We start from the raw sequence: 22,504 nt of genomic DNA, 5'->3' as shown, positions 1-22,504 counted from the left end.
CCCCTTCCCTACTTCCTATACACTTATTATCCACCTTCAGCTTTCGGATCATAAACACTCTTCCTTAGAACCACTCTACACAGCATTATCGCCCTTCCTCTTTCTTTACTTCTTTCTGAACCAAATTAGAGCAACAGTATGTTCTTTATACATGTACCTTTTTCACATCTAAGTTTTTAAGTTAAGTTTTTTTTTTCAAGACAAGGATTTGCTGTGTAGTACTGGCTGTCCTGGAACTATTGCTCTGTATTCCAGGCTGGGCTCCAACTTGGGAGATCTGCCTGCTTCTGCCTCAAAATTTAATTTTTTAATCCTAAAAAAAAAGTTTTATATATAAAGTATGTATCAATGTTTTGCCTGTATATGTGTCTGTGTACCCAGAAAAGGGAGCCAGATTTCCTAAAACTGGAGTTATTATATGGGTGCTAGGAATTGAACTTTGGTCCTCCAGAACAATATCCTGTGCTCCAAGCTGCTGAGCTACCTCTACAGCCCCACATCTAAGACTCTTGAAAGAAGTAAGTACTCTCACTATATACCCTGGTCTTCATTCTGCAACCTTCAATGGGCTTTTGCCCCAAACACTGCCTTGAAACTCCAACAGCTTCCCTAGCACTGAATCCAATGGATATTTATCTCTCCTTGCATTGCTTAGTCTACTCCCTAGTTACCACCAATTTCTCCCTTCTTTACTACTGAAGGAAAAGAAGATTGTACAGTAGAATGCCAAGAAACAAATATGGACAGAATAAAATGACAAAAGTACCTTTGTCAATCATAATTTCAAAAGTAGAAGTTTGAGAGAGATGGACACATTACATCCACATCAGAAGAAAGGGGCAATAAGCACATCCATGAGAGTAAGCACTAGATCACTTTCTCCACTTTTTAAAAAATAATCTGTATTTTATGAAAAATGGTGTTTTACCCACATGTATGTCTGTGTGAGGGTGTCAGATGCCCTGTAACAGGAATTACAGACAGTTGTGAGCTGTCATGTGAGTGCTGGGAATTGAACTCAGGTCCTCTCAAAGAGCAATCAGTGCTCTGAGCCACTGACCGATCTCTCCAGCCCACTTTCTCCACTCCTCTTATACAGTGCAGGATCCAGTGCCCAGGTTAACAATGGGTAGTTTTTCCTAATCAATTAATGCAATCAAGACAATTCTCTACACAAACACAGTAACCTGATCTAGACCCCTTCTTTCCAAAAAGAGTATGACAATTAATACAGTTCAAACAAAAAATATTGCGTCACGTATTATTTTGACACAACCACCCCTGAGAAAAGTAGCAGTGTTCAAACAGGTTGTTCTTCTCTCTTAAGTCATTCAAGCTAGAAAGGGGTAGGTGTCACTGTCATGACACTCAGATAGCCCTCAGAGGAGAATGATCCATTTTGCAAAAATTCCAGCTAATACCAGCTTGAAAACCAAATGTATAAGGCATTTTGGGAAATTTTCCCACCTTGACAATTCTCCAAGAGTATCAAGCCTACTCCCTGATTTCTTCTGCAGTCCTCCAAACCCCATTTTTAATAAATGTTTTTAAACTTTTTATTTATTTAATGTGCATTGATGTTTTTCCTGTGTGTATGTCTGTGTGAGGGTGTCAGGTCCCCTGAAACTGGAGTTACAGTTGTGAGCCATCATGTGGATGCTGAGAATTGAACACAGGTCCTCTGAAGAAGCAGCCAGTGCTCCCAACTGCTGAGCCATGTCTACAGACCTCCAACCCCCACCTTTTTTTTTTTCAATTTGTTTTTTTTTTTTTTCTTTTTCTTTTTTAAAATTTTTCCTTTGGTTTTTTTTGTTTTTCCAGACAGGGTTTCTTTGTGTAGCCTTAGCTGTCCTGGATGTTATTCTGTAGACCAGGCTGGCCTCGAATTCACAGAGATCTCCCTGCCTCTACCTCCCAAGTGCTGGGATTAAAGGCGTGCACCACCACTGCCCGGCACAAACCTCATTTTTAAGCCAACATCTTGAAAGAAACTGGATAAGAGACCCTGAGCTAAAAATAGCTGCTAAACTCCAATTATTGACCAACAGGTAGGTACAAGACCATAAATTTTTATTATAGTTTTAAGCCAATAAATTTTAATGCGTCATGCTACAAAGCATAACTAACAGACTTACAGATACAGAACCACAGCCTATAAGGCACTCTTTACATATATTATTGTCTATACTATATAGCTACTCTCGTGTGTGTGTGTGTGTGTGTGTGTGTGTGTGTGTATGTGTAATATTATATTCCATTCTGTTCCTTTAGAAAACCCTGACTAACACAAAAGGAACTAGGCCTATAACTCAATGATGAACTACCTGCCTCTCATGAATGAAATCATAAATTCAATCACTAATACTTGTTTTTAGGTCACTGAACAAAAATTAAATAATATTCCTAGCTGAGCATAATGGTACAGACCTATAATCTTAGTACTCAAAGACACAAGTCAGGCGGATCATCTTGAGTTCGAGGCTGACCCAGGCTATGTAGCAAACCACAGCACAAAAAAACCACCAATGGCATATGCCAAAAAAATCCACTGTTAAGATGTCAGAAATAGGGTCACAGAAAATGTAAAGCAACGGGAGATTTTCTCATTAGTGTCAAGGTCATAAAAGAATTGGTGGGGGAGGGGGTTTCAAATACTCCAAACACTGAATAGATCTGAGAATACATTATATCATCATTATGAAACTGAGTTACATCTGGGACCAAGGTTCAAATTTTTTTTAAGTTTCCCTTGCTGCTATTAAAGACATTAGTGGTTAAAATTTGAACATTATGGCTGGGCAGCAATGGCGCACACCTTTAATCCCAGCACTCGGGAGGCAGAGACAAGCGGATCTCTGAGTTCGAGGCCAGCTTGGTCTACAGAGTGAGATCCAGGACAGGTACCAAAAACTACACAGAGGAACAAAAAAAAAACTAAACAAACAAACAAACAAACATTATGCCAGGAGAACCCTGTCTTGAAAAACCTGGATGGATGGATGGATGGATGGTGGGTGGCTGAATAGCTAACTGAATATTATGCCAGGTGTGATGGTGCATATGTTCAAACTCAGCACTTAAGGGATAGAGACAGAAGCCGTGAGTTCCAGGACAGACAGGGTTACATAGTGATACTGTCTTTAAAAAAAAAAAAAAAATTAGGGCCAGCAAGTTGGTACAATCAAAATACTGAAGTCTACCTCCAGGACCACACAGTAGTAAGAGAGAAGCAACTTAAGCAAGTGGGCCTCTGACCTCCACATGGTGTGTTTCCTGTCTCCAACACCACCTCCCAAAGAACTTAATGTTTAAATTTTCGGAGAATTACTGATAGATCAGAATTTATAACAACAGTTATTTCGATAATAGTACTGTAATCATATTTAAAATGTCCTTTTATTGCAACTACATATAGTTTGCATAGAATTTCAGAGTACATGAACCAGATGGACAAAAACCTTGTACTCCTAAGCACTCTCACTACTGAAGCAGGCAGATCTCCTCAAGTTTGAGGATAGTTTGTCTCAAATGAAAGAGAGAGGAAGAAAAGCACACAGTCTGGGAAGAAAAAGAGACAGTAAAGAGCAGAAAAAGTTAAAACAGCATCTGGGCCTGAACGCTACAAATCTATAATTAATTGCAACACTCAAAATGAGGCAAGAGAATCTCAAGTTTAAGATAAGCCTGGGCTACATAACAAGACCCAGTCTAGGAAAAAAACAGCAAATACACACTAAATATTTCCTACAACAGCCCCCACACAGAAATGGTAGGTCATTTCAATACCTCATTCTCATCCTGATGGGGAGTGGGGGCTGCGGGGTGGGACGAGACAAGACACCAGAAACACATCTTGGTCAATGACATCACAGATCAAATGGACCTCACAAATATCTACAGAACATTCTACTCAAAGACTGCCAAGTACACATTCTACTAAGCAGCCCATAGAGCTTTCTTTAAAATATCATAATAGGACATAAAGTGACAATAAATATAGAAGCCAAAAATCACTTCTTGTATCCCATTTGAATAAAATGAGGTAAAACTAGAAATGAACAGCAAGAGAAACCACCCCCCCCCTAAAAAAAAATTCATGGAGAATAAAAAACACACTACTGATTGAATCCTTGAAGAAATCAAGAAAAAAAATTTTTTTTAATTCCAAGAAGCTGAAAACACAGCGTATCAAAATCTACTGGACACAATTGAAACAGTCCTAAGAGAGAAGTTACTGCCCTAAATGCTTACATTAAATAAGATCTCAAATAAGTAACATCAGATGTACCTTAGGACCTTAGAAAAACAAGAAAAACCCAAGCCAAGAATCAACAGACAAAGAGAATCATCTAGAATCAAGTGCTGACTACTTTGAAACAATGAGAACCCAATTTAATGCCCAGTGCCCATGTAAAAGCACCTGAAATCCCAGCACTGGGGAGAGACAGAAAGGAAGGAAGATCCTTGGGATTTACCAGCCAGGCAGCCTTCCCAAACCTGTGAACTCCAAGTTTACTACCCTGTCACCAAAAAAAAAAAAAAAAAAAAAAAAAAAAAAAAAAAGGGAAAGACAAAGTTGGGAAGCAAGCAACTGAGGAAGAGACAATAACTTACAGTCTCTACAGAGACAGATACACACATATACACAGAGAAAACTTACTCAGGGAGAAATTAATAAAAATAAAAAGCACAATGCAAAGACTCAATGACAGAGTTGATCTTTGAAAAGAGGACTGATAAACCCTTAGCCAAACTACCAAAATACAGAAACAGATAACCCAAATTTACAAAAGAGGGAATGAAACACATTAATTATAACAGATATCAATGAAATTCATAAAATCATTGCAATATACCTTAAAAACTTATATTCCAGGGCTGGGGAGATGCTCAGTCGATAAAGTGCCTGCTGCATAAGCATGAGGACCTGAGTTTGGATCCCCAGCACCCACGTAATAGTCAGGCATGGAGGTGTACATCGTAACCACAGCACTGGTGGATCGGAGATAGGCAGTCCCCTGGAGCTTATTGGCCAGCCAGACTAGCCGAATCGAAGAGCTCCAGGTTCAGTGAGAGATCCTGTCTCAAAAAATAAGGTGGAGAGCGATCAAGGAAGGCACCTCTACACACATAAGCACACATATGCATGTGAACCTATATGCGCAGGTGCACATACACACATGCAAACCTGTAATACATATAAAACACTTATTATCCACTAAATTGGAAAGCCAAAAAGAAGTGGATGTATTTTTAGATATATGACCTACCAAAATGTGACAATTTAAATAAACCTAAAGTATGCAGTGAGATTAGTGCAGTAATTTAAATAACTTCCCAAATTAAAAAAAGGTCAGACCTGGAAAGATCCACTGCTAAATTACACCAAACCATTAAGCAAGAACATCACTACTTCTCAAACTATTCCATAAAACAGAAAAGGAAGGCATCCTACAAAATTCTTTTTTACAAAGCCAGTACCACACTGGTAGCAAATCAAATAGAAGAGAGGGAGGGGAGGGGTGGTTGAGAGGTCGGGCACAAGACAATTACTTGTAGAACAATGTCTCTCTTGAATGTGGATACTAAACTTCTCAACAAAACATCTGCAAACTGAAACACACCAAAAGAGATCACTTCTTGTAATCCAGTTGGCTTCATTCCAGAGATACAGGGATGGTTTAACATACACAAATGATTAAATATAAGGGATTATCTAAAATGCTGCAAGGACAGAAATCACATGATCATCACACTACATGACGACATCCAACCATACTTTCATGATAAAAGCCTAGAACAGGCCAGGTGGTGGTGGCACATGCCTTTAATCCCAGCACTCAGGAGACAGAGGCAGGCGGATTTCTCTGAGTTCGAGGCCAGCCTGGTCTACCAAGCGAGTTCCAGGAAAGGCGCAAAGCTACACAGAGAAGGGGGGGGGGGGGGCTACAACAGGACATTATCTCAATGTAAAAAGGTAATATATGACAAACCTATAGCCAAAGTCATATTAAATGGGGAAACTTCAAAGCATTTCCACAAAAATCAGGTAGACCTTAAAGGCTTAACTAGAGCAATAAGATGAAAAAGAAAAGGCAGAAGAGAAATACAAATAGGAAAAGGAAAAAAGAAAAGAGTAAAAAATCCTTATTTGCTGATGGTATGATTCTATAAATAAAACTCTAAAGACACTTGCTGAAAACTCTTAGATCTGATAAATACTTTCATCAATGTAGAAATAAACAAAATTAACAAACAAAAGTTAGTGGCCTTGCTATTTATTAATAACCTGGAAAAAATGAAGTAAACAACTGGGGAGGTAGCCTGGTTGGTAAAATGCTTTCTACACAAGCAAGAAGACCCGAGTCCCATTTTTACACAGCCACCACATGAAAAAAGAAGAGATGCTTTAGGAATAACACTCAAGGGTGATCTCTGGTGTGTACACACACACACACACACACACACACACACACACACACACACACACACACGGAGAAGGGAGCACTCTAGGGAGAAATCCAGAAGATGGGAAGGAGGAAGGCTGGGATATTGTATACATACATGAAACTGCCAACAAGTAAAAAAGGTTTTTTTAAGAATTCTTTTTTAAGAATACTAGAGTTATGACTGTGCCTGATCATAAGTTATATTACAGAACCACAGTAACAAAGCCAGCACAGTAGTAGCAAAACAAACATGTCAATCAATGGAAGAGTAAAAGACCAGATAAAAACCCACCTAATTTTTGACAGAGATGCCAAAAATATACCTTTGAGGACAGATTAGCATCTTCAACAAATGCTGCTAGGAAAACTGAATATCCATGTGAACACAAAACTGGATGGTTATCTCTTCTTACCCTACATAAAAATCAACTCCAAATGTATGGAAGGCCATTAATAGAACCTAAACTCTGAAACTGTTAGAAGGCGAAAACAGACCAGTCACAGTGAATTCCAGCACTGGGAAGGTAGAGACAAGTCTAGATAGCCAGCCTGGTCTAAATATCCAGTTCCAGGGTAGATAGGGCTACACAGAAAGCCTCTAACTCAAAAGAAGGGAGAGCACACTTCAAGGCACATGAATGGGTAGGAACTTTCTGCATAGGACACTAGTAACTCAAGAAATAAGATCAACAACTGACAAATGGGATCTCATGAAATTAAAGAGCTTCTGTACAGCAAATGACACTGTCAAATAAAGAGACAGTCTATAGTATACATCTGACAGGATTAATACACGGAGAACTCAAAAACTAAATGGCTGGAAAGGCGGCTCTGCAGTTAAGAACCCTTGCTGCTGTTGCAAAGGTTCAATTCCCAGCACCATGTGGCAACTCTATCTCCAGTTCAGGAAATCTGATGCCCTTTTCTGACTTCTGAGAGCACTGGGCACGCACATGGTGCACACACATACACGCAGGCGAAACACTCATATAGATTAAATAAATAAGTAATCTTCTTTAAAAAGCAAAATAAAAAAAAAAAACAAACAAACCCATCAATATAGGGGCCAATGCAAAAGACAATACTCAAATGATGAGATACAAATGGCCAATAAACATATCAAAATGTTCAACCTCACTAGCCATTAGAGGAATGCAAATTAAAATTAAATTGATAGACCATCTACTCTAGTTAAAATGGCAGTCATTTAGAAAAGATATAGGCAAAACATCTATAAACATAAAAAGTATGGATCTCCCTTGTAGGGCAAAATAGAAGAGATTTTTAGGGCAGACTGGAGACAGGTGGGGACAGGAATGGGTAGGGATCAGATGGAGGGGAGAGAGAGGGTGAAGTGAGTGCGGGGAGACAGCTGGAATTGGGAGGCATTGGGGAATGGTACGCAAACCTAGTTCGGTGGAAACTTCTTGGAATACATGGTGATCCTAATGAGGACTCCCAGTAATGGGGCATAAGCAGCCTCAACTGGCCAGCTCTTGTCACCAGGCAAGGCTTTCCAGTGGAGGGACTGGGCTGCATTCAATTGAGTTGTTGGCCAAGTTGCTCCCCCATGGAAATCCCAAACAACCCAGTCTGTTGCTAAGACAAAGGGTTGCTCTCCACAAACTGACAGCATTACCTAGGAAAACACCCACACAACTCATTCAACATGGAGCCTTCACCCCTACATTTGTCTCCTTGGTGCAGGAAGGGACTCTGCAGGCCACTGAAGGAGAATGTGGACACCAACCTGCTGTGGATATCGCTCTGTATAAATAAAATGCTGTTTGGCCAGTGTCCGGGCAGGAAGTATAGGCGGGACAAGAGAGAAGAGAATTCTGGGAAGTAGAAGGCGGAGAGAGAGACACCACCTGTCACGGCCATGACAAGGAGGATGTAAGGTACTGGTAAGCCACGAGCCACGTGGCAAAGTATAGATTAATAGAAATGGGTTAATTTAAGATAGAAGAAGTAGATAACAAGAAGCCTGCCACGGCCATACAGTTTCTGAACAATGTAAGTTTCTGTGTGCTTTCTTGGTTGGTTCTGAGCGTCTGTGGGCCTGGCGGGTGAGAGAGATTTGTCCTGTGGGCCAGGCAGGAAAACTCTAACTACACCAACCCAGCCACAAAACCTCTCAGTTACAATCTGTCCTGCCTGCAAGATACGCTAGGGCAATGGTGGCACAGAACTTGTGGAAGTAGCCAACCAATGTCTAACTTGACTTGAGGCTCACTCCACAAGAAGGAACCCATATCTAACACTGCGGGGGTAACCAAGAACCAGAGACCAGATAGCCCAGAGACCTATAGTAAAACTAAACACAACTGGTCACCAAAAAGAAAAGAAAAAAGGGGGGGGGGGGGATAAAATGACTCCTGGTGATATTCTGATATACTCATAGATCCTTACCATTCATCAGAGAGACTTCCTCCAGCTGCAGATGGGAACAGATGCAGAGACCCACAGCCAGACATTATTATAGAAAGAGAGGCTAATGGGAGTTCTCTGTCAAATCCCTCTATTCCAGCCATCCCACAGAAGAGGAGGTGGAAAGATTGTTAAAAGCCAGAGGGGATAGAGGACACTAGGAGAACAAGGCCCTTTAAATCAAATAAGCAAGGCACAAATCAATGACCTCACAGAGACTGAAGCAGCAAACACAGGGCCAACAAGGGCCTGCACCAGGCCCTCTGTGCATATATTATAGCTATTAGCGTCTTTTATTTATGGGACTCCTGACTGTGAGAAAGAGTGGGTCTCTGACTCTTGTGCCTGCTCTTGGGATTCTTCCTCCTATTGGGTTGCCATGTTCAAATTCATTATAATTATTTGTGTTTCATCTTATATTTTGTCATGTTTGGTGGCTGGTTATTTCTTAGAAGCCTGTTTTTTTCTAATGAGAAACAGAAGGGGAGTGGATCCAGACAGGAGGAAAGCAAATGGAGGAGTGGGTGGAGGAGAAACTATAATCAGAATATATTATATGAGAAAATAATCTATTTTCAATAAAAGGAATAAATGAAAAATAGAGAACAAAAAAGAAAAGCCATAAGTTAAAAAGAAGTAAGGATTTGTGCCTTGTGCCTATAATTAACTGAAGCTTTTAGGAGACTGAAGTGAAGTAAGAGAACAGCCACAAATTCCAGGCCAGCTTGGCTTATAGAGTGTGACCCTGTATCAAAAAAGCAACTTTTTAGCCAAGCAGTAGTGGTGCATACCTTTGATCCCAGCACTTGGGAAGCAGAGGCAGGCAGATCTGAGTTCCAGGCCATCCTTGTCTACAACGTGAGTTCCAGAATAGCTGTTGCAAGATATTTGATTACACTGTGTAAAGATATGTCACTCTGATTAGTTTAATAAAGAGCTGAATGGCCAGTAGATAGGCAGGATTTCCATGCACAGAGGATGCTGGGAAGGAGACAGGTGGAGTCTTGAAGAGACATAGAGGAAATGTGCTATGTAGAAGATGAGGTAATGTGAGCCATGAGCCATGTGACAACAGGTAAATTAAAAAGAAATGGGTTAATTTAAGTTATAAGAACTAGTTAGAAACAAGCCTAAGTTACCAGCTGAGCTTTTATAATCCATAATAAGTCTCCATGCCATGGTCTGGAAGTTGGCTGGCAGGACAAAGACTCACTACATGCCATGATCTGGAAGCTGGCTGGCAAGACAAAGACTCACTACAGGACAGCCAGGACTGCACAGAGAAACCTTGTCTCAAAAAATAAATTAATTAATTAAAATTAAAATTAAAAAGTGGGCTTAGACTGAAGCTCGATGTACAGTCCACACCTACCTGGCAATCATGAGGGCTCAGTCCCTATCCTCAGCACTATGAGTAAAAGCAAAGAGATAAATATGAAGCCCTTGGGTTGGTGCTCACTGACCGAGGATACAGTCTGAAGCTAGAATCATTACAGCTCCCCTTAGTCTTAACTTTTCTCATACTTTAGTCTCACCAAACACACTACAGCCACCCCATACCATTGCTCTTGACCACTCTCTCTGAGCTCTCTAATTATGAAAAAACTTCAGTGTCTACACAAGATTCCAAAAAGAAAACACATTTTAAAACGGGTGCCTGGTAATTCCAACACTGAAAGCTCTGCTGAGACACAGAAAGCTAACAGCAATGCAAGGATTCCATCTCTTCCTCTGAGCCACAGTAGAAAGTTCTCTACTTCTTGTGTGAGGTGAGAAACCCTAAAGAAAAGTTAAATCTAGTCAACCTTAAGCCTGCCACCCAGAAACCTCCACCTTACTTCTCCAGTGTTTACACTGGCAAGAGCTCTTCCTTCTGTTGCCAACTATCAATAGCAGACTACAAGCAAGGACAAGGCATAATCCCTTCTCACTGCAATAAGAGACATATAGACTTTGGCAGACCTACTTGGAACTGAGTACATTTTAAGAAATATAATTTTTTACTTAATAGGATTTAAGATGTTTAAAATGGAGCTGGACATGGTGGCACATGCTTTTAATCCCAGCACTTGAGAAGTAGAGGCATGTAGATCTCTGAGTTCAAAGCCAGCCTAATCTACATAGTAAGTTCCAGGACAGCCAGAACTATGTAGAAAGACCCAGTCTCAAAAAATCAAAACAAAACAAAAACGAAGACAAAAAAAATTAAGCTGTTGCAAAAATCTGTATAATCGGCTCAGCATGACACAGAAACTACACATCAAATTATAAATTTTCATCTTTTCTTCGGTTAAGCAACATACAGCACAATTCTCTCTAGAAACACTGGGCAGTGGCAGCAAGCAGCAGCTCCCAGTCAGCAATGAGGATACACTGTACAACACAGTGTACTGCTACTGCAGTGTTCAACAGGCAGGATGTACACTTCCAATTTACATTTTCATTTGTGAATTTATCTCAATGTATCACTCTCTAATTTAAGCTGCAGTGTACCTATAGTAAAGTCACTAATGCTGGCAGGCTAAATACTATAAAGAAAAAAAAAACTGATATAGGATTGTCTCAGTGTAATAAATAACCAGTGAATCCCAAATAATGACCTACAACTTAGCCTTTAGCAATATTTTTTTTAAGATGGAGTCTTGCTATGCATCCTTAGATAGCCTGGAACTCAATTGTGTAGACAAGGCTGGCCTCCAATTCACTGAGATCTACCTGCCTCTGGACTGCTGGGATTAAAGGTGTGTACCACCACACCTAGTTAAGCAATAAATCTTTTCTGAAGTTCTGAAATTCCCAATGTGTTGGCATGTTGCCACAGAGGGTAATCTTCTAAATTTCTCAACTCCTCTCTATGGCTATGCTTCTTTTACTTAAGAACAATTAGACATAAATGTTGTGGGATATTCTGTTTGTGTTCTGACAAATAAAGCTTGCCTGGAGATTAGAGGGCAGAGCTAGCCTCTAGTTAACCATAGAAGCTGGATGGCTGGTGGCTCATGCCTTTAATCCCAGCACTTAGGATGTGGAGACAAAGTGACAACGCAGGGTAGATCCTTTTGGTCAGAGGATCTGGAAAGGTAAGAAGTCAATGGTGGCTGCTCCTCTGGTTCTCTGATCTTTCATGTTATTACCCTGATATCTAATGCCTGGTTTTAATTGATTAGATTTATGCTTCACATAAAACTAAAAATAATTTTATTTTCCTCTAACTACTACTAATTACTATAATCTATTGACTTACACATGTCATTTAGGCTCTCTAGGAAATGATGGCTTCACAAGTCTTAAATGGTTACATAAACCTTCAAACTGACCAGACCTGGTAGTATACAATTGCAATTCTAGTTTTCAAGGGACTGAGGCAAGATGGCAAGTTCTGGACCAGTCTGGTCTGCATAATTAGTTCAAGACAGTGTACCTGGACAGCCAGATCTACAAAGAAAAACCTTGCCTGGAAAAACAACAACAATAATAAATAAATTTTTTTTAAAAAAGTATTACCAAAATTTGCCAATGTCTGCTTGGTGTTGTGTCACACAGCTACATTTCCAGAATTTGGAGGTAGAGGCAAGATCAGAAATTCAAGGCTAGTCTTGTCTCAATAACCAGAGTAATAAATAAAATATCCAAGTATAGACAGATTGTGAATGTTACATTTCAATGAAATGCAGTCATTTGATTTATATTCCTAAGGGGATGGATATGGGGATGCTTCCAGGACACATTCCTGTGTCTGACATACTGATTCATGGATACTCAAGTCTCTTACATACAATGTTGTAGCCTTACATATAATCTTCTGGGATTCTCCCAAACACTGATTTCAAGATTATCTGTAATGGCTAATACAATAAAATCTATAAATGTTCAATGCAGGTACCATTTTTTCTGTCTAATATTTATCTGTGCTTGCTGTCAGTAGCCCAATCTGGCCTAAAACTACTCAACTGTAGCTAGAGTTTTTCTCTCCAGGCCCTGCCAAGCCCCGGCAGTCCCGTAACCCACTTATAAATATACAGACGCTTATTTAAACTGCTCGGCCATTAGCTCAAGCCTACCATTGTCTAGCTCTTACTCTTATACTCAGCCCATTTCTGTTAATCTATATGTCGCCACGTGTTTCAGGGCTTTACCTGCTGCCTTTACATGATGCTCCCTGAACGGCAGGCTGGTGTCTCCTCCAGACTTCCACCTCCCAGCCTCTCCTCTCTGTTTGTCCCGCCTATCCTATACTTCCTGCCTGGCTACTGGTCAATCAGCGTTTTATTTATTCACAACATACAGGACATCCCACAGCATTCAACCTCCTAATTTACTCTCTGCATACTGGAATTACAGGTGTGTATCACCATGCCATCTAAAAGATATAAACATCTAAAAGAAAACAGTCAAGTACAGTGTGATGCAGGTCTGTTATTCCAACTACTAAGGAGGATGAAGCAAGATGACAATTTAAAAATAAGGGTTTAAGTGTCCTGCATGAACAATATAAAGAACCCCTTCCTCTAATGAATGACGACTGGACAGACAGACAGGGTGACAGGTGTGAAAATAAATGTGTAAAGAAGGAGGAAAAGATCTGTCTGTATGTAATACTCCCATCAATTCAACTATGTTATTACTAACACCATACTGTATTTTAAAAGTCCTACTCCAAAGCAAGCTAGTAAGTTTAATGATAAAACTTACAGTAGGTTTAACTCATGTGTAATACATTTATTTAAAAAAAAAAAAAACTCAACTAATAATAAAACACAGAAATTTGGACTGGTGGTGTAGTTCAATGTTAAGAGTGCTTATTTTGCATGCCAGAGGCCTTGGGTTCAACTACCAACACTAGAGAAAAAAAATAAGATTTTACGCTGTATGACAAAAAAATTGTTTAATAAATGCTAAAAGTAAAATCCAAATATTGTTTACAACTCTGGAGCTAAACAAATTTAACTAAATACATTTTTTTAAATCTAGAATTCCACAATTTATAAAAATTTGGTAAAATACAAAATCACATTCATTTGGGGGAGATAAATGACAAGCACAACCACAGAACTATACTTATTCAACACTGTACTACATTAGTAACTGTCCTTCAATAACACGATAGAGCATACATTCAAATCAGTATGACCATGCGATGGTCATTTCTAAAACAAAACAATGCTCTTGAAATACCACAACTAAAGACCAATAATGGCAACACATCCCTTTTCACACTGTAGTACGGCCTACCTATAGAAACTTCACTTTGTGGTTTTTTAAATAAAATCAATAAAGTCACGGTGTCACTTATTAAAACCATAATTAAACCAAATAGGCCATTTTTTAATCAACAGTCCAAGCAATAAACATAATCCTACTGTCAGTTTATCACACAACTACCTCATAAGATAAAAACATGCAATCATTAGCTACCAGAGACCACCAATATTTACATATATAACCCTAACTACACTAAATTAATTGCACTTATTATTTTGCTCATAGTAAAAGAGCAATCTCAAAACTAAATTTTGAAATTTTTTTCAGTATTTAACTTGAAAAAAGGTACAAACATAAATTGAAATCAACAAGTGCTAAAATAACTATACATTAGTATTTTGTAAATCCTAAGCACTTACAGATATGTTTTACGACCTTATTTTCAAACACTAAATAAAATCTCCAAACATACTTTCAAAACTGGTTCATATCAACTCTACAAGAACACTCTTTCTCCATTTAAGATACTCTCTTTTATCTTATTTCCATTAAGATAATTCAGAGGGGTTATCCCTTTACTATATATACTGCCAATACATTCTTTATTAAAAGAACCACAAATGAAGTATGAATAGTTCTATAATATTTGCTTTTAATTAATTAAAAGCCTTTAAAGTAAGTAAAAATGTAAGCAGAAAACAGGTAAATCAGAATAAAGATTAGTATTTAGGCAAGATTTAGTATTTTGATTAAAAAGGCAAACAATTCACAAACAAATGATACACTATTTGGTTGCATGAAAAAAAAACATTAGCATAACTGAGAAAAAACAAATCAGCCAAGAATATTTAGAATTCAGTGTTGTTCTATTACAAAAGAGAAAAGCCGATGAGAAAATTACTTACAAGTGACATAATCAGTTAGTGATACATAGCAACAAACTATCACTGCTCAAGTCACCTCAACATTTTATAAGATGACCTGTTAACACATGCAAGAAATCACTCTCATGCTGCCAATCAAGTTGTATTTAAAATTTCAATTACAATGGTCAAAACAACATTTACAAATATGGCATTATTTTAAACCTAGTCTTTGATTTAATATTCTACTGGGCCAAAATTTTGCTGAATTTCAATGTTTCCATTTAGCTGTAAAAAAACAATTTTACTTAAAAAGATTTGTTTTAATTGTATTAAGTGATTGCTACATACTTAGCAACAGCAGATTCACTTACTTTTTTCTCTTTCTCATGATGTTTATCCTGAGAGGGAGAGGAAGAGTCGCTTAGACTTTGATCATATGACCTATTAGATCCCCGTTTGCTCTTTTTCTAAAAGAGAAAATATAGACATATGTCTATATGTATATAAAAAATCCATTTTATTAGGCTTAAACTATTTTCAATGTGAAATGTTTAAATGTCAACTTTTTTTAAATCAGTATTCCAAGTTATATAATAGAGTTTAACCATCAATCCACTGTATTATAAAGAAAAAAAAAACTAACCTTAAATTTAACATCAATGCCATATTTTTATTATTTATTAAGTTGTGTGAAAACAAGCCAAGCATAGAGGCATGTATCTTTAATACCAGCACTTGGGGGACAGAAGCAGGCAGATCTCTGTGAGTTCAAGGTTAGCATGGCCTACATAGAGAAAAGACATCCAAGGCTACATATAGAAACCCTGCCCCACACTCCACAAAAAAAGCTACTATATTTTCAAATAAGCTATTATATTTTTAAAGTTGACTTTAAAAAAAAAAAGGAAGAAAAGCTTTAACCAAAAGTTGTATTAAAGAATGCCACTGGGCACAGTGGCCGGCCCCAGCTGCAATCCCAGCACTTGGGACACAGGGGAAAGTAGATGGCAAGAATGGCAGAATAGGGAAAGTAAATATTTCCAAGAGTCGCTTTATACCAGTAGTAAAGCAAGAAGCATTTACTTTCAATAATACTGAGAAAAACAGTTCTCTAACAGCTTATCTCTACAGGTTATTTAGAACAAATTAAGATAAATATCAGTATCAGACCCATGCATTTTTATAAGCAATACTAAAAGCATTACATATTTCTGTTTAAAATATAGCACCGCATAATACAGTATGAAGTTAAGAGTTGTTTGGGTACTTACAAGTTGTTCACATTGTAACTAGTTTTAAAGAGATTTTAAAAGTGACAATAAAATAACTTCAAGTTCTACACAAGTTATTCTATTAATCACATGAATTTTTATAACTAGCAATAACACTCAGCAATTATTAGTAATGAGGAAAACTATTTATATGAATGTCAAAATTATTTTAGTTATTTGTTTGAGATAAGGTCTCACGTAGTCCAGGTTGGCCCTGAACAATATATGGCAGGAAGATGACTTTCAGCTCTTTAGTCTACTACCTCCCAAGTGCTGGGAGGGTGGGGTTACAAACATGCCACCACACCCGGCTTCAAACTTTCCAATTTCATAATGTCTCAACTTCTTATAAACAGTTCCTTTCTACCAGCTATTAAGATAAATCAGTCTTTAGCAATAAGAGGTACAGAGACACACATATCATTTGATGAGAAACACCATAACAATGTGCTGTATTAGGTGATTTGATCAGTAGAAACCTGAAGGATGGTTAATAATAATATTTATAAGATGGACAAACAAGATCTATTCAACAGAAAAAGGTAATTAAAATAAGACAGTTAAAAACAAAGAAAAATGTGTATAAATCTACATATTTAAGAACAGAGAAATAGATACTTGGGAGCATTAAAAACTTATTTTTCAAAGGAAAATGGATGTAAGTTACATAGAATCCAAAGTTTCTAACTATGGACTAGAGACATAACTCAGCATTTAAGAGTTTATTAAGTGTTTAACCACAAAGTCTGACAAAAATCTCAAAACTTTCCAAGTTGGGTCTAAATATATTTTATCAGGGTCTTTAACGAAGTTATAAAACAGCCTTATTCTGTTTTACTACTTCCTAGTAAATAAAACAAGGTGTGTCTAGAACAATAAGCTGGATAACAGCGCTACAACAGGAAGACGAGACAAGTGACGACAACAAAATCAAAGTGATTACTAACAGGAAATAAAGCAACTCCAACATTCAAGAGTTCTCTAAAAGTTAACTTCTCCACTACATGATATTTGCTATCAATTACTACTATACTCTGCTTTAAGTCTTTTAAAATTACTAGTTCTTTCCATTTTCAATAAGAACATGCTAAATGAATTTAATCTTCAGTAAAAATCAAGGAAGAAACTGTGACTGTGCTCCGATTCTATGTCCTTTATATGATGGTGTCACCATCTTGTCAAAATCAACCACTATTGAATACTAAGTTGAAACTGCTCTTACCAGCTTACTAAAGTGGTATTTACAGTAGCCACAGTACTGGACATTGTCTGCACCGTTCCCTTCTTCTTCGCAAAGCAGCCCAGCAAACTGAGCACTGCAAACAAAAGCCACAGACATCAATAAACCTCAAGCCATAGGACATTTAAGCAAAGAAAATTAACTTTTTAGTATTTGTAGGACAATATAAAGGAAAAAGAGGTACTATAGGGGCCAGAGGTCTGGCTCAGTTATGAAACCACCTGCTTATTTCATTAGTATGAGCAAGGTCCTTGTCGTGCCCGAGCTATACCGGGGCAGAAAAGCTCTATTGTAGTTATGACCACAGTCACTTCACCTTAATTTGTAAAGGTATCATTCTTTAAGACTATGGTGTAGTTTACGATAAACTCAGCTCTATCTTGAATGAAGATATATCAAGGTTTCATGTCACCAAACAGTGATTAAGTTGCTCTAAAAGTTGTATTTGATGACACATGCCTGTAATCCCTAGGGCTCAGATATGGGTTGAGCCCAGTTTGAAACAAGCCTGGGTAACAATGAGAGCCCTTGAAAACACAGTAACAGTGTTTCACTAAGATAACTATTTCAATAAATAAAACAATGTTAGAAAAATAAATACAAGTGATGAAAAAAGGAGGGAGAGAAATAACTTCCTTTCTCTTCATAATTAGTAGTTCTTACTTTTAAAATCAGTGTGTTAGTACAAATCAAGGTCTGAAGCAGCAATGTGTTGTGAGTAGACTGATGCAAACAATGCCTTTTCTTTTTGTGGGATGGTACTGGGGTCTCCCATGCTAAGCCAGCACACTACTACTCAATTACAACCCTCTCCTTGTTTATTTGTTATTATCTTTATTCATGTATTCAGCATGTATTTTTGAGGAGGGTACACCCTTGAACCACAGTGCATGTATAGAGGTCAGAAAACGATTTGGGAGAGTTGGCTCTTTCCTTCCACCATGTAAGATCAAGAGTTTTAAACTCGGGTTATCAAGCTTGGCAGCAAGCACCTTTATTTGCTGAACTATCTTGCCAGCTCTTAATTTTGTATTTTAGAAATAGGATCTCTCTCATGAAGTTTTCCAAAATGGCTCTGAACTCACTATATACATATAGTTCATGTAGGTCTTGAATTTGTAATTTTCCTGCCTCCGCCTGAGTAGCAGGAATTACATGCTTGTACCACCAGGCCTGGCTCATACATCAACTTAAAAGGAAAAATTCTTTGCAATTCATACATGCTTCTAAATCATAGCAGAGAGAAGCAAGATCAACATAGACCTTTTTTGGTTAAAAAAAAAAAAAAAGAAAAAAGAAAAAAAAAAAAACAATAAAACAGGGCTGGGGATGCAGCCGGATGGCAAAGTGCTTTTACAACATTTACAAGGTGCAAGTGTTACAGCTCTGAATACCACAAAGTCACACCATATAACAAACCTCGCACAAGTGATTTATGGGGAGGGGAAAACCAAAGGGGGTGGCTGCCTCTGCTGTGGTGAGAATAAGCAGGAAACTAAGCAGAGGACAGGGTTTATATAGGGTTTCTTGTGGGGACAGAGCTTTCCAGGGTGGGGATGAGTAGGTTTTCAAGTCCTGAACTTGGACTTTTTACTCTGTAGGGAGGAGCTTGGTCACCTGAGACTGGAGGGTAGGGTCCTGCCAGGAGGTGGAGCCTGGGGGTTGGAGGTCCTCAGGGATCCCTATGCCTCAGGGACTTATACAACATACAGTTTGATCTTCAGCACTGAACAAAACCTATTCCAGTAGGATGCGGTGTCACAATACATAGGTAGCATATATTTGATGTTCTTTCCAATTCTGTATGTACAATGATGGAAAGCCACTTACCAGGTTACATGGAAAGCCTGTCGACATCCGTGCTTATTACACGTCATGCAAGCACCAGTCGCTGCTTTGCTTTCTCTTCCTTGTTCATCACATATATAGCAAGTCTTGGGATAAAGGACAAAATCAAGAATGAGACAAAAATCATAGACATGCTTGATACCAATCTGTACTTTATAGCTATCTTCAGAAATTAATATCAAACTTTTTATCTAATCTTTTTTACTGAAGAATGTTAAGTTCCTAAAGGCACTGCTTTCATTAGCCTTTTCACTGGGCTCAAAAACCCTGCCAGACAAAAGGCCTCTTCTCTAGAACTGAGGTCATGGGCAGAACACAGTCTTCCATAACCTATAGGACAAAACATGGGAAGTTTAGGTTACTTCAACTCTCCACATTAGTAATGAAGTCCCGATAACATATTATGTGCCATAGGAAGGAATTGTTACTAAGCATGTTAGCTTAGTAAATCAGAAATTCTTCTTTAAACCAACACCAGCCACTTCAACTGACATTTTGTTCACTTCTCATGTAAAAATAGGCTTTGACAGCTCAAAATCATGGATAGCCATGTGACAGAAACGTAACTACAGAAATACTACCTTATGATGAGCAGTATATAAGTGAATAAAACTTAACAGCCAATAAAACAAAGAACAATGTCTAACCACTGTAATGCCCATAAGGGGGCTTTAAGAAACGAGAGGCCAGGAATGACAAAACACACATCCATAATCCTAGCACTCAATAGGCTGGAGGTAAAAAGAACAACTTCAAAGCCAGCCTGGATTACATTGCAAGGTCCAGGCTATGTGTTTGATAACAGGACCTCAGAAAAAAAAAAAAAAAAAAAAAAAAAAAAATTTAAAAAAAAAGAATGGTTGCCAGGCAATGGTGGAGCACACCTTTAATCCCAGCACTCGGGAGGCAGAGGCAGGTGAATCTCTGTGAGTTCGAGACCAGCCTGGTCTACAGAGAGAATTCCAGAACAGCCAGGGATACACAGAGAAACCCTGTCTTGAAAAACAAACAAAAAAAGAGTAAGTTTAGCAGTTTTTCTTGAAAGGATATATTTTTATTTGTAACAGGGTTTGGAATGCATTTATAAAGCCACTGTTTAACAAAGAGAAGTCTATATTGCATCAAAATATCACATAATACCTAATAAAATCATCCAGCTGGTAATAAAAATTAAAAAGAAGGGCAGGAGCAATACAATAGCTCAATTGGAAAAGCAACTGCCATGCAAGAATGAGAACCTCAGTTCAACCCCCAAAACCCAGGCCACCAGCCTGACCAGCCTACTCAGCAAGCTCCAGGTTAGTAAAAGACCCTGTCTAAAAACAAGATGGGGCCAGGTGATGGTGGCATACGCCTTTAATCCTAGCACTCAGGAGGCAGAGGCAGGCAAATCTCTGTGAGTTCGAGGCCAGCCTGGGCTACAGAGTGAGTAACAGGAAAGGCGCCAAAGCTACAGAGAGAAAACCTGGGGGGAGGAGGGAGGAGACCAAGATAGATGGGACCAGAGAAATAACACCTGAGGTTGACAACTGGCCTCTATGCACATGTACACATATTTTTGTATTGTTTTCTGAGACACAGTTTCTCTGTGTAGCTCTGGCTGTGCCAGAACTCACTCTGTAGACCAGGGTAGCCTCAAACTCAAAGAGATTTACCTGCCTCTGCCTCCCAAGAGCTGGTATGCGCCACCACTGTCAGGCTTCACACATCTTTCTAAAAAGGTGTAACCACACTGCCTAACAGTACAGGCGTTTCAAAACTATGGTAGTAAGAGGACAGAGGGATAACTCAGCAGTTAGGAAGATTGGCTGCTGTTCCACAAGACCCAAGATCAATTCCCAGAACCCATCTGTTGGCTCACAGGCTGTCTATTAACTCCAGTCTCAAGAGATCCAAAACCCCCTCTGGCCTTGGTAGGCACTAGGCACACATGTGATACACACACATATATGTATCCAAAACACCCTTATGCATAAAATAATAAGTTTTTTAAAAATTACAGTAGCAAGCTAGTGGTGGGCCATACCTGAAGATCAGGAGTTCAAGACCAACCCAGACTACATGAGACTTTGTCTTCGCAGGCAGTGAGAACGCACGCCTTTAATCCCAGCACTCAGGAGGCAGAGGCAGGTGGATCTCTGAGTTTGAGGCCAGCCTGGGCTACAGAGTGAGATCCAGCACAGCCTGGGCTACACAGAAACTGTGTCTCAGAAAACAAAAAACGAGAGTGAGAGTGAGACCTTGTCTCACAAGAACAAAAACGCTGGGCACAACAGAACACGCCTGGAGGTAGAAGCAGGAGGAGAGTGAGTCTATGCCCATACCATCCCAAATACTCTCCATCTCAAAGCCATTCTCAGGTACAACCAATCTGGACTTTAAAAAAGGAAAACAAATTTAAAAAAAAAAAAAAAAAAAAAAAAAAACTGCCTCAAAATCTTTAAAGGAGGAGAGGGACTCCTGGGGAAGGCCGACGGCTCAGTGGTAAAGAGCGCTGGCTGCTCTTCCAGAGAACCCGAGTTTGATTCCCAGCACCACAAGGCAGCTCACAACCGTAACTCCAATTCCAGAGAATCCAATGCCCTATTCTGGCCTCCACAGGAACTGCAGACACTACACTAGTGCACTTACATGCAGGCAAAACACATATAAATAAATTAAACACACATACACACCCCACCAATAGAGTTTCTCTTAAGTAGCCCTGCCTGTCCTAGAACTAGCTCTGTAGACCAGGCTGGCCTCAAACTCGAGATTTGCCTGCCTCTGCCTCCCAAATGCTGACATTAAAAGGGGTGTGCCACCAACACCTGACTTAAATAAATCCTTTTTAGAAAGCAAAATTAGGATTTAAAATTGCCCAAAATTAATTGCATATTAGCATATTTATAATGAATGATACTCATATAGCATTCACATCTACTCAAAGGCTATTTTCCATAGCACTTCACAGGGAAGACTGGAACAAGGGAGACAAAAAAGAATCTCCTTTGGTAATGCAAGCCTGAAAGGGGGGGAAGAGAGGGTGGAGCTCAGGTCAAGCATCACTCACTGAAGGAAAGGCACAGAATCCCACCATTTACTCAGACACTATTTTCAAAAGCACTAGGCCCTTTGGGGACTTGGCAGCAAACTACTACACCCAGGACATACATAAAACCCATCCCTGGCTAAAAAAAGAAAAAAGAAAAAGGAACC

The 22,504-nt window shown here is 38.8% G+C and overlaps 1 protein-coding gene across 1 annotated transcript in view; it reads right to left on the bottom strand.

The window, feature by feature from the left end:
- Positions 1-22,504, bottom strand: part of Mllt10 (MLLT10 histone lysine methyltransferase DOT1L cofactor) — a 160,574-nt gene that overhangs the window by 84,460 nt on the left and 53,610 nt on the right. The window contains exons 6-8 of the mRNA XM_036188547.1: positions 19,289-19,392; positions 17,441-17,534; positions 15,319-15,414 (exon numbers count right to left, since the gene is read on the bottom strand). Of these exons, the coding sequence (XP_036044440.1) occupies positions 15,319-15,414; positions 17,441-17,534; positions 19,289-19,392 (294 nt within the window). The remainder of the gene's footprint in view (positions 1-15,318; positions 15,415-17,440; positions 17,535-19,288; positions 19,393-22,504) is intronic.

Source organism: Onychomys torridus, chromosome 5 (genome assembly GCF_903995425.1).
Source record: "Onychomys torridus chromosome 5, mOncTor1.1, whole genome shotgun sequence".
NCBI classification, from domain to species: domain Eukaryota; kingdom Metazoa; phylum Chordata; class Mammalia; order Rodentia; family Cricetidae; genus Onychomys; species Onychomys torridus.
This window is presented reverse-complemented; position numbering and strand designations above follow the sequence as displayed.